The 11,668-nt window shown below is 57.9% G+C and overlaps 1 protein-coding gene across 6 annotated transcripts; it reads right to left on the bottom strand.

The window, feature by feature from the left end:
• Positions 1 to 2,599: 2,599 nt before the first annotated feature.
• SH2B1 (SH2B adaptor protein 1) lies at positions 2,600 to 11,007 on the bottom strand. 6 transcript variants are annotated; one of them, XM_082669744.1, is made up of 11 exons: positions 10,652 to 10,720; positions 9,037 to 9,064; positions 7,663 to 8,690; positions 7,306 to 7,407; positions 6,987 to 7,078; positions 6,699 to 6,874; positions 4,849 to 5,052; positions 4,427 to 4,638; positions 4,067 to 4,294; positions 3,561 to 3,660; positions 3,251 to 3,381 (listed from the first exon to the last, which is right to left on the bottom strand). In XM_082669744.1, coding segments are annotated over exons 1-11 (2,178 nt in total). In that variant the 5' UTR covers positions 10,658 to 10,720; the 3' UTR covers positions 3,251 to 3,379. The 6 variants fall into 6 exon arrangements, with proteins under 6 accessions (XP_082525873.1, XP_082525874.1, XP_082525869.1 ...); XM_082669745.1 differs by lacking the exons at positions 9,037 to 9,064; positions 10,652 to 10,720 and adding an exon at positions 10,837 to 11,007; XM_082669746.1 differs by lacking the exon at positions 9,037 to 9,064 and having other exon boundaries at positions 10,652 to 10,727.
• Positions 11,008 to 11,668: the final 661 nt, after the last annotated feature.

The raw sequence follows: 11,668 nt of genomic DNA, 5'->3' as shown, positions 1-11,668 counted from the left end.
GAGAGGAGAAAGGCTGAATGAGAGAATGGTGAGAGGTCAGTGAGGGGAAGCAGGCTTATGGCCTTGGCCTCAAGTCCTTCCTCCATCTAGGCCTCAGTTTCCTGAAATGAACAGTGAGGGGTATAGGCTACTGAAAGTGTTCTCAAGGTCGCTTCGCTGTCTGGCACTCAAGTTCCTAAGCAGACAATGGCACAGGAGACAGCGGGGCAAAGGAAAGGGAAGCCCCACTTTTGAGGGGTGGGTAGGCCAGCAGGGATGGATGGCACTGAAGGATTTAGCCCCCCATACCCATCCTTTCCTCTGCCTGGACCTGGGGGAGGGCAGCCTCTCGGGTGAGTTGAGGACACGGCGCTCCTTCCCTCTCCCTTTTCATGGGTCCAACAAACCCCTCCCTGAAGCAGAATCCTGCTGCGATGTGCGGGTGTGAGGGCTCAGACCATGGCGTGAGGTGTTGGGGGTCACACCCTCCACCTGGCCCAGCACCCACCTTCTCAGGCCAGAGTCAGGCTCAGCATCTAGCCAAGCCTTTTGGTGCCGGCTGGCTTCTCCCCGCCACCACCTAGAGGAGTGCCAGGGGCACTGTCTTAAAGGAGCAGGAGTGCCCAACACGGAGAAGGGGGAGAAGACTGGACAGATCTCGTCTTCAAGGGACTGGAGAGCATGAGGCCGAGGAAAGGAGGCAGGCTTTACAGGGCACTGCTGCCAACAGGGCCCTGTAAGGTTATTCATCTCTGCCTCCCCCAGCTTCCCAGAGGGGAAGCGAGCCAGAGAGGGAAAGCCACCAGCCGAGAGCTGCCAGGGATCACCGTCAGGGAGGCTGGGCGTGAACCGGGACGCAGGCGCGTGCTGTCTTGGAGCCCTCACCTAGGGTCTCCAGGCCCAGAGGTGCAAGGTCTTCATCCCCTCCTGAGCACTGAAGCCGAGAATGGGAGAGGCGTAGTTCTGAAGGACACAGAGACAGAGCCTGCTCAATCCCCGACCAGTTCCGAACTTCAGCTGAACCATCCATAGACGGGCTTAGAGGGAAAGTGTCTTAGGCTCCTCCAGCCAAGACATGCAAATCTTGGGGGTTCGGGCGGGGGCGGTGAGGAGGCTCTTGTGCCCTCCCCCCCCCCCCCGCACATCTTCAGAAGGCAAGTCCCTGAGGGCTGGCAGGATTTAGGGGGAGGGGGGAGCCTCGCAGCACCAGTTGCTGCTAGATTAGGAGAGGATCAGGTCCTGCTTACCCTGGGGCGCCACAGCCTTTACTCGCCATCTCACTTTGAGAACACAGCATCCAGGTCCACGAACCATCCCCCTCCCTCTGCAAGGCCAATCCTATCCCCAGTCTCCTGAGGCCAAGGTTTGGGGTAGCCCCAGGGATTAGACAAAACCAGGAGAGACAGCAGGCTTCCCCCATCTAGCCCCCAGGATGGGTGGCCTGTGAGCCCAGCTGTCTCCTGTCCATCTCCCAATAGGACGCAAGGCCCAGAATAGCAAGGTCATACGCGCGGTCATAGGGCCTCCTGGAGGTGGGGGCAGAGGCTGAGGGGCGTGGAAGTGTAGACTCCACACTGCCCGGGAAGGAAAGTGAGGCAGAATGGTTAAGAGGCGGAGCTGGATGGAGGTGGGGAAGGGAGAGGGCCAACAAGACAGGTGGGATTCTTCAGAACCCGGCCCCTCCTTGTTGGCACCCACAGAGGTGGGAAGCCCAGGGGTGCCCTCGGTTGGAGGAGGGCACAGCCGCAATTCAGTCCAGAGAGGAGAGCCTGGGTTTAATGGTGGGGGAGGGGGCGCAGGGATGAGGAGATGTTGCAAACTCAAATGCTCACAGGCCTAGCTAGGCACATCATGTGAGTGAAGTGGGCTGGTGGGGATGGAGCAGATGTGGAAGGTGGATACCACGTGAGGCTGGATCTTCTAATTTTCAAGAGAAACCAGTAATCTGAACTTTTATGTGAAATTCCAATGGAAACATTGTCCACGCCAAGCAGATCATGTCAGCAGCTCCAACCTAGATGCAACTTCCCATTTTACAGACAAGGGTATTGAGGCCTGGAGAGGCTATACCTTGCCCAGGCCACACAGCAAACGAGAAGCAAAGGCAGGAGTGGAAGCCAGCACTCTTTATCAACTACCTGGCAGCTTCCCAGCTTGGCTCTGAGAAGGGGGGCAGTCAGCCTGCCCTTGGGTCCCTCTGGCTACCACATTAAATCTCTCCCAACACAGCCACTGTGCCCCCAGCCCAGCCCCCCTACAATCTCTCTCGGCCTGCTTTCTCCCGAGGGTAGGAAGCCTTAACTTCTTAACTGAAGAATTCAGAGCAGGAAGGCTCCTTGGAGGTCATCAATCCTGCCGTTCACTGTCCTGTCCCATTAAGAGAACCTGGCTGGAGACCCCGAGAAGCACCGTTTGGCTCTGCACTTACCGCTCAAGAAACAGGACAGCCACCCGAGGAGTGATGGGCCGAAAGCACAGGTCTGGAGAGCAACAGGGACTCAACCTGACCCAGCCCTCCAGTCTCTCAGCTCTGGTGCTCGCAACACTGAGTGGGCTGCCTTCCTGACCCACCTGTCCCAGTCCCCACTGCAAAAACTGGTCAGAGCCATCACGATGGAACTGAGATAAACCCTTTTATTTATTTATGCTTCTCCATTTTGTTTAAAACAACAAGAACAACCACCTTAATATAACTGACAGCCCTTCCCCCTCACCCTTCCTTGGGCTGAGGAGTGGTTAATGGGGAAATGGCCCCCAGGGATGGGGCTGACCATAAGAGCCCCTTGGGGAGGTAATGGAGCCTGAATCCCCTGCCCAGGGGACGGGGCACCTGTAGTGTATGAACTGGGGAGTTAGCAGGGCTCTTGAACCTTTTTGTACCAACATGTATGCCCTTAGCCGTCAAGGGTCACGAAGCATGTGGGGAGGGGATTCCCACTGCTCCTCTATGTCCCTGCCCAGCCCCAATCCCACGAACTGAGGGCTGGGGAGCAAGAAGAGTGGAGAAAGGGTGGGGTAGGGTATCTCACACGAAGGAGTACTGGTTATTTATGGCTCTGGGATGGCCCCCTTCTTCTCCATCGCCCCCTAGTGGTAACTGCTGGAGCTGCAGCATCAGGGTTACCCCGGGGGCCCCACCAGATCCAGCGCCTCCCTGGGCCTCCGTGCCTGGTGCTATGGCCTCTTCCATTTCAACCACGGGGACCAGCTCAACCACGGGGACCAGCTCTTCCTGGACCCCTCCACTGCCCGCTTTCTCTTTCTCTTGCCTCTCTTTGGCTGCTGCGGCTGTTGCTGCCGCCACTTCTGGCGCCCCCGACGCCTCTTCTGCCCCAGGATGTGGGGGATCTGTCCATGAAGGGGGTTCAGGGGGCTGGGGTGGGTCATGGGAGGTGCTCGGTTCTGGATAGGAATGGTAAGAAGACAGACTGATTGTGGAGGGAGGCGAGCTCTTGTAGCAGCCCCCCCTTCACTCATCCCCCCAGGAGCCATGTGCTGTCTCCCCCGTATCCCATCTCCTGAGCAACCCCCATCCATGGAAGATGGATCATGGGCGGCGGTGAGAGGAGGACCACACTTACACACAGTCACTCGCTCCGAAGGGCATGAGGGTGGAGGAGGCATCGGGGTAGCATCGATCTCCCTCGCACACCCCTGCATGGCTCCCGGCCTGCTCCCGGCCTGGGGGGGGGAGGGGCAACGTGGGGACAGATGGGACGTTGGGGTGGGGAAAAGGGAGAGATCAGACAGGGACATCAGACATCAAGGGAGGAGGGAGGGGGATCAGACCGAGCACCCCCAAGAAGGGCAGGCCCAAGGCAAGGTTGTGATGAAAGGCAAAGACAAGGCCAGGGAGGATGGATCTAGGAGACAGACAAACGATGGAACAGACGGTCCGATGGAATGGGAATGCGCCAACCCAGCTCTCCACTTCCTCCCAGCTCCAGCACGGAGCGCCCTGCCTTCCTACATCCCCGTGTACTCCTTTCCCCAAGAAACCCAGCACACAGGAAGCTTCTCTACCCCTCTCTCCCTGACAAAGCCTCTCCTCCTCAAGCCCCCCGCCCCGTCTTTCTGGCACACACACCTCCTCACTTCTTGGGTGCACGGGCACCTCCTCCCCTGCAGACCTGCTCTGCTCACCCTGCTGTCGCTGGGAGGACACGACATAGCTGACAAGGACAACGTCACTGGAGCCTCCGGACTCCAGAGGGATGGGGTGCATCCGGAAATGCTCGAGCATATCAAAAATGGACTGGAACCACAGGTGCTGAACCCGGCACTGACCTTCCTCATTCAGCGAGAGACGCAGGTGCTGAGGGCAGGATGAGTGGGGTAAAGCAGGAGCCCGAACCCCGCCAGTCACAGAACCCTTCTCCCCTGATGGCAGCGCTCCCCACTCTACCCGCAGGCCCACTGCCTACAGCGGAGCCTTCTCCTCACTCACCTTGGCCTTGCCCTGGAAGTTGAAAGTGAGGACATATTCACCCCGTCTCGTTTCACTCTGACGTACCAGGAAAACGCCATGGGAGCCGGTACCTCCAGCCAGCACTAACTGGGCGGCCTTGAGTCGAGAGAGCATCCCGTGGAACCAAGGATACCCTGAGAGGGGCTGATCCCCCTCACCTCCCTCTGGCTCTCCCTGGAACAGTAACGACCCTTCAGGAAAGAGAGAGGGAAGGAGACTGAGGTGTCAGGGAAGCCTCCCTCATCCTGGGAAATGACAAGCCTTGCTTTCCCCTCATATGTCACTCCCCATCTGTTCCCCCACCAGCCCCCCAGGTCAGATCCCTCAGGATCCCAAGATAAGAGTTTCAGGCAGGTGGTCAACCAGGCTTGGAGGCAGACACACACTCACACCTCTGGTACCTGTGGCTGTTTCCGGAGTGTCCAGGGGTGGGTAGGGGGCTGAGAGGGGATGAACTGTCCCTGCCGGGGGTCCCTCTTCAATGGGGATACGGGGGGGCAACTCTGGGGGAAGCAGTTCCATTGAGTCAAAATGGGAGGCGGCAATGGAGGCGGAACTGGGGGAGATGGACGCCGAGGGGCGGTCTGAGAGGCCCCCATATGCCCCTGGAAAAAAAAAAAAAAAGAGGAGGGCAAAATTGAGCTCGAGAAGCTACTCTTTGGGAGGATTGGTCTGCTTGGCCCACTTCCCCACCAGCCAGGTTACCCTGGGTACACTGGTGGTCAGCTGGCTGAAATGCTGAATCTTTCTTCAGGCACTGAGCCCTGATTGTTATCAATGACTCCTAACTTATGCTTCACGCATTGCTGAAGGACTGCAGTTATTCCAACAAGGTCCTAGAATCCTAATGTGCCTACATCTCTTCTGAATCAACAGCTGAAATTACAGCTATAGTTGCAGAGGTGGGGATGGGGGTGGGTAGAATCCCTCAAATATTTTCACATTAAAAAGGGGTCCTTTTTTTGCCTGCAGGACAAAACCCCCAACTCTGAGAGGCATCAAAGATTCTCCTTCTGTGAATCCTCCCAACCTAACCAACCTGATCTTCAGATTAACTTGTATTCTCGTGTCCTCCGCTTTAACCCAATTATCCCGTCTAATTTTTCCAGCTCTCCGGGGCTCTCCCCATCTCAGGTCTCTGCTCTCCTAGCTTCTCCAAGCCACGTTCTTTTCTCACCTCGCCTGTGTAGAATTCCCCATCTATCCCACCTCCCATGATTCTCTTCCTCCTCTGAGCTCCCGAGGCTTCCTGCTGGTGCCACTCAAAGGACACTAAGCACAGGGTCTCCATTTGGGAGTCCTGCTTTTTAGAGGGAGTGATGTCTTGCCAACTCCGCTAGACTGTGAGCCCACAGGGCAGCTCTGAGCTCCTCATCCTGCCCCAGAGCCTAACAGAGGGTCGAGGATGTACTGGGGCGCTCCTCAATGTCTGCTGAGCGGCAGGCGTGAGCCTACAGGCACGTCGTACATAATCAGTGCTCCAAGGATGGGAATATGCGGAGTGCAGAGTGCCATGGTTCAGGCAACAAGCTGGCATAGCCGCTGTCTTTGTCAGTGACTCTCAGATGCCCTCAGAAATGCCATTTCTCCTCTCTGCTCTTAGCTGCCTGAGAAACGAGGAGATTGGAATGGACGACCTGTAAGGTCCGTCCTGGCTCTTAAGAGTCTTTAATTCGTTTGTTTACTCATTGCATACAGCCTGTGTGCTAGGACAGTGAAACTGAAGCTCGGAATGGAGGATCAGAAAAAAAGGGTGTAGTGGAGTCTAGAAAGGTGAGCTGGGGCCAGGCAGACACATCTTTGTGTGTTTATGTACGTGGGCAGCATACACGTGTGTTTAAAAGTAGGGAGTCAAAAGAAAATCTAGTACTGTCAACATGTGCACAGAGATGCAGAGTAGGAACAAAACAAAGATATGTACAAAGCGTTCTGGAAGCTCTGGAGAAGAGAACCATTACCTCTAGCCAGAGTGGTGGCTGGCATAAGGCTTCCAGAAAAGGGGACAAGGCCGGGCATAGAAGGCTGGAGAGGAGCTGGCCTGGGGTTCGTGTGGGGCTGGTGATGGTGATGGTTCTAAACTGTAAACTGTGGTCAGGCACGTTCGGGGACAAAAGTCAGACATTTGGTCGTGGCAGCTGAGGAGCAGGCATGGGGTGCACAGCAGAGCCTGGAGAGAGGGGCTGGGCCTGATGGCCAGGGCTCTTGCGTGGCGGGTCCCGAGGTTCACAGCTCTCTAAGGCTCCACCCTTACCCTGCGAAAGGCGGTCACTGCTCTCGCTGGGCCCCAGCAGCAGCCCCTGGCTGGGCAGACTCTCCAAGTGATTCAGGCAGGGCAGCTCCAGGCTGTCCGTGTTCTCCCTTGTCAGGAATGAGGTCCCAGGGGCCAGGGGGAGGGTCATGGGGCGGGGACTGGTAGCAGGGCAGGGTCTGCAGAGACAGGGAAAACGGTGCTGGGAGGAAAGTCACCAGGCGAGAGGCAAAAGGCTGCTCACCACCCTCACCCCCTGGTCCCCTCAGTGACAGAAGACGGGCTCCTCACCCTGGGCTCAGGCATTCTTGGATGTCAGACACCCAGGCCTTCACGTGTAGAGCATCAGCTGTCTCCAGGATATACTCCGAGGGGCCTTCCACCTATGGGGACAAGAGGAGGCCCACAGGCCACTTCCAGGTCTCGAGGCCTTAATTCACCCCCAACAGGAACAAGCACATCCTCCCTCTCACCCCTCGTCCCAGAAAAGCTGCCGCCCCAGGGACACACGGTCAAGGTACCTGGCATATGTGCCCCTCCTTGCATCAGTATCCCTTGCCTCAATGTGCTAAGAGTGCTCCAAGTGGACAGGGGAGCCCAGGGCTCCTACCTTAACCACAAACGTGTTCTCCCGGTCAGGCATCTCCAGGGCTGTGGTTGTCCGCACGTCGGTGATCGCAGAGCAGGGAATGCTAAGTCGAGGCCGAGACGCCTACGTCGGGGGAGAACAAGATCCAGACTTTTGGTGTGCAGAGACCAGCTTTCCTTTCCCTCGAGATTCATCTTTCCCTCCACACCCCAAGGGAGTTAGACAAATAGCACTACTTTCTCTGTCCTGCCCACACTAGGAACCCAGAGTCAGGAGCTAGCTTTAAAAATCCAAGTAAGCAAAGCTAGGCATGTGGGCCACGTCCCCAGCGCTCAATCCCTCACTCCCGGTCACCCACCCTCCTCCTCTGGCCCTCACCTTGGGTGGTACAAAGAACTCCAGACGGCTTCCTCCTCCTCCTTCTCCTTCACTTCGAAGCAGCAAGCGACACTTCTGCCACTGAGGTTGCCCTCCTCCCCCTGAGGTAGGCCCCGCTGCCCCTCCTCCCCGGCCCACTCCAGCTGGGTCAGGGGCTGCCTCTTCAGCCCCCATGAAACTCAGCAGCTCTTCCCTCTGCACCACGCCTCCTCCATCCTTCAAGGTCCCCCCTCCCCGACTGAGTCTCAGCCTCTCAAAACGGTGAGTCCATCTGTCCCCAGGGGATGTTCCATCGCTAACCAGTCCCCTACCAATGGTCCCAGCCCCGCCAGAGGAGTTGGAATTGCTGTTTCCACCTAATACTGGGGGGCCCGATGAGGTCTCTAGGGGCCCCGCTGGGGAGGGAGGGTCACCAGTCCCCCGCCACTGCAGGATGCCGCGGACTGAACCACGGACCGAGCGACCCACTGAGCGGAGGGAGAAGCGTTTCTTTAGCTTCGGCTTCGAGGAGGTTGTAGAAGAGGAAGAGACTGAGGAAGGGAGGGGGCCGGCCAGGTCCTCAGATGATCGAGAAGGGCCCAGCACAGCCAGGGGCCCGCCCACCCTGCAGCTCTCAAGGGACAGGTCCTGTGGCGGGATCTCCACACCAGGACTCAGAGGAGCCAGGATGGGTGGCGAGAGGGAGCCGGAGGCCCGGGCCACCTCGGCTTCAAAGTGCTGCAGGAAGAGCTCAGCAAAACGGCGGGAGAAGGCAGCCTCGGCCCCAGGCCCTGCGTATTGGGGGTGGGAGGCCAGGTAGAGGCGAAAACGGCGGGCAAAATCCAGGGCAGCCGCCCGGGCGTGGGACTCGCAGAACTCCCGCCAACTCGGGGGAGGGGGTGGGGGCAAGGGGGGAGGGGAGGGCGAGGTCCCATCCTCCGGGGAAGGGGCACCATTCATGATGGCCCCCAGGAGGTGGAGAGGGGGAGCCTGTGGGGAGGGGCAGCAAAGAGGGAAGCAGCCAGAAGACACAGGGTGAGCGGCAGCAGCTGCAGAAGGAAGAGGCACATACATCGAGTCACTGCTGAGGTGGGACCGGGGCCAGAGCCCCACCCCGAGCCAGACTCCCTCCTCTGGTCTAGACTCCTCAAGAGAGCAACGGGGCTGAACACCACGCTGCCACCCTTCCCTTCCCCAGATCCTCGTGCCCCACCACTCCCAGGTCTAGCCTGCACCCACTCTGCTGCCTCCCCAGTCCACTCTCCCTGGCTTCAGCTCCAGGTGTGGTGGACGGCTGTGCAGCACCTTCCTCTAAAAGGTACTCGTCCACGTCACCTCCCTTCTCTAAAACCATCCTTCAATATTTATTACGTGCCTCCCATGTGCCGTTCTTACCTTTCCCCGCGAGAGGTTTTAACAACCTCTGTAATAGATGAGGAACCCGAAGCTCAGAAAAAGTTTCAGAACTCCAAGTCTACTGTTCTTCCCACCGCATAGTCCTGACTGCACCAGCCTCAGTCACCGCCCCTCACTGCCCCAGCTCTCAGGGGAGCTAGGCCTGCAGAGCTTAGAGACCCTGCCTCATGCACTCCCCGAGGTCCATCTCTGAGGAGGGAGGCTGCTCATTAAGGAGGATGGATGGATGACCGATTCAAACAACTGTCTTGAAAGCCGACCCCAGGGCCCAGCACCCAAGCACTGTTGTCAAGGAGGCTTGGAATGCCCAGAGCCCACTTCTTTGGTGCCCCTCCAGGCGGGGGCCCAGAGGCAGCAGCACCAGGTGAGGACAGACTGTGGGTTGGGTCCGGGCAAGTCTCTGCTGGCCCCAAAGTAAATAAAATATAACAGGAAGCTGGGGCCTTGGATTTTTCACCTCCCTCTTCTCTCACAGGGGAGCGTGCCCTAAAGGCTGGTTAGCCTGATGGTTAAGGCCACAGGTTCTGGAGTTAGGCTTAGGATGAAATTCCATCTCTGCCACCTATTAGCTGTGTGATCGTGAACAAATTGCATGTCCTCTCCGAGCTTCAGGTTTCGTATCTATAAAACAAAGCTAATGATCTCTAACCCCTAAAATTGTTGGGAGAATTAAACAGAACATGTCCCTGCTTGACACAAAGTAAGCACACAATAAATGACTTGCCGTTATTACTATCTTTATGGGTTCCAATTTTCTCAAAGAGAAATCAGCGAAAGGAAGAGCCTTCCCAACGTCTTACAACTAGCAAGTGGCAGAGCTGGGCATGGAATTTACAACCCATGGCTCTTCTGTTAGTGTTCCTCCCCCATATTATACTGGGAGATGACTGGCACCAAGAATGGGGTGAAAGCAGTTCAGGCAAATCTCCCCAAACCCCAGACTCCTGCTCAGACCCGCGGTCAGCGCCCCCTCCCCTTTCTCCTTGACCTAGACCCTACACACTCAGATGGCTCCAATCATAGGGACAATTCCAAACCAACGAGAAGACGCCAGGAGATGAAAGAGTCATGGAGCACGGGGGAACCGAGCCAAGAGGTGCAGACACAGCAGAGAGACCAATCTCCAAGCAGAGGCCACCTCAGCTCACACCGGCCGACCCAACCCTCTGCACCACAGGCAGACCCAGCCCCCTTCAGGCCCGCTGACCCTGCGGCTCCTGAGCTGGTGACTCAATTTCTCTTCTGCCAAGTAGGACTCAGGCACCTTTTCCCAGTGCACCTGCCTCTCGGCTCAGTTCTGATATTTCCCGAAGGGCGGGTGGTGGAGCGTGCAGGCTCCGCTCCTGGCTCGGACCCTCCGGACCCGGTGGTCAACCCACTCCGACCCGACCCTCCTCCCTGGACACCCTCTACCCGCCCATTCCCCGGGGCCGCAGCCTCCAGGGAAGCAGCCCGCTCTGCTGCACTCTCCGGGGCCGGGCGCCCCTCCTGCCTCTAGCCCCCCACGCCCGCCCCCACCCAAGGCTCCTCGCAGGCGCCGGGTCGCGGAGAGGGAAGAGGGACTTGAAGAGGGGGGTTCCGGTTCCGGTCCCACCTGCATCTCGGTCCCCGCGGTTAGCTCCGGCGGCGGCGGCAGCTCCCGCTCCCTGCCCCACCCCCCGCCTCCGCGACTAGCTCCCAGCCCGGTTCTGCGCAGGCGCCGGGACCCCCTTTTTCCCGTCACCGAAGGAAGTGACCATAGAGAAGACCGAGGAGAAGGAAGGGCACGTTCACACTCACTTCCGCCATCCTCCCATTCCGTGCCACCCTTCCAGAGTTGAGAAGGTGGGAGTCTCGGAGTGCTCAGTGACTTCTCCAGTTGCGCCTAAAAGGGACCGCAGAAGCAGCCATAGGACGGGGTTGGGTCCCACCAGAGCGTCCTCCCAGAGGAAAGTCGGGACAGTAGGGAGCAGTCAACCATAGAGAAGGCACCTTAGGGGAATAGAATCCCGAGGCCCTGATGAAGGCTAGAGGAGCCACCGGTACCGGAAACCAGCGAGTTGAGAAGGCTTTTTGAAGGGCCTGCTGTAGCCTAGAGCGCCCAGCCGGGCTGCAGACGGGTTCGAGGACACCGCCCCCAAAGAGCTGGGGGAGGGAAGATGCGGGTGACCTTGATGAGGCCCTGCGAGGAGGCGGAGCCTGAACTTACGACCTTGGCTTCTCTGAGGAAAGTACTGGAGGTTCTAGGAGGTTCCAGCTCTGAACTGGGAAATAAAGGTTGTGGGGGCAGGAATAATGAGGTCAGTTTGGGGCATGTCTGTGGGACGTCAGGAGGCAGGTGGACATACAGTCTGGAGCTGAGGAGAGACATCAAGGCCAGATACAGAAATTGAGACTCATTAAGGTGTAGTAGAGGGCAGTCGAAATCATGAGCACGATGAGATCCTAATCGATCAGGCCTCTCACTGACCCAGCTCCAACTGGCCTAAGCAATAAGGGAGTCTTTTGGCTCAAGCCATTGAAAAGAATGGATCAAGCTTCTTCAGGAACAGCTAAATAAAAGGGCCAAAAGATATTGGGAACCTGTGCTTCACCTCTAGGCTGAGCTCTCCCCATGCCTCTCTTAGTGGCA

This window comes from Grampus griseus (genome assembly GCF_964374135.1).
Source record: "Grampus griseus genome assembly, chromosome: 14".
In the NCBI taxonomy this organism is placed as follows: Eukaryota; Metazoa; Chordata; class Mammalia; order Artiodactyla; family Delphinidae; genus Grampus; species Grampus griseus.
This window is presented reverse-complemented; position numbering and strand designations above follow the sequence as displayed.

What these genes read in the sequence shown, in the direction of transcription:
- SH2B1 (XM_082669747.1), bottom strand. Translation starts at nt 8,601, where the DNA reads ATGAATGGTGCCCCTTCCCCGGAGGATGGGACCTCGCCCTCCCCTCCC. An exon ending in AGTTCTTTGTACCACCCAAG is followed by an intron (nt 7,408 to 7,662) that starts GTGAGGGCCAGA and finishes CCCCCGACGTAG; the next exon opens with GCGTCTCGGCCTCGACTTAG. An exon ending in ACTTCCAGGGCAAGGCCAAG is followed by an intron (nt 4,295 to 4,426) that starts GTGAGTGAGGAG and finishes TCCTGCCCTCAG; the next exon opens with CACCTGCGTCTCTCGCTGAA.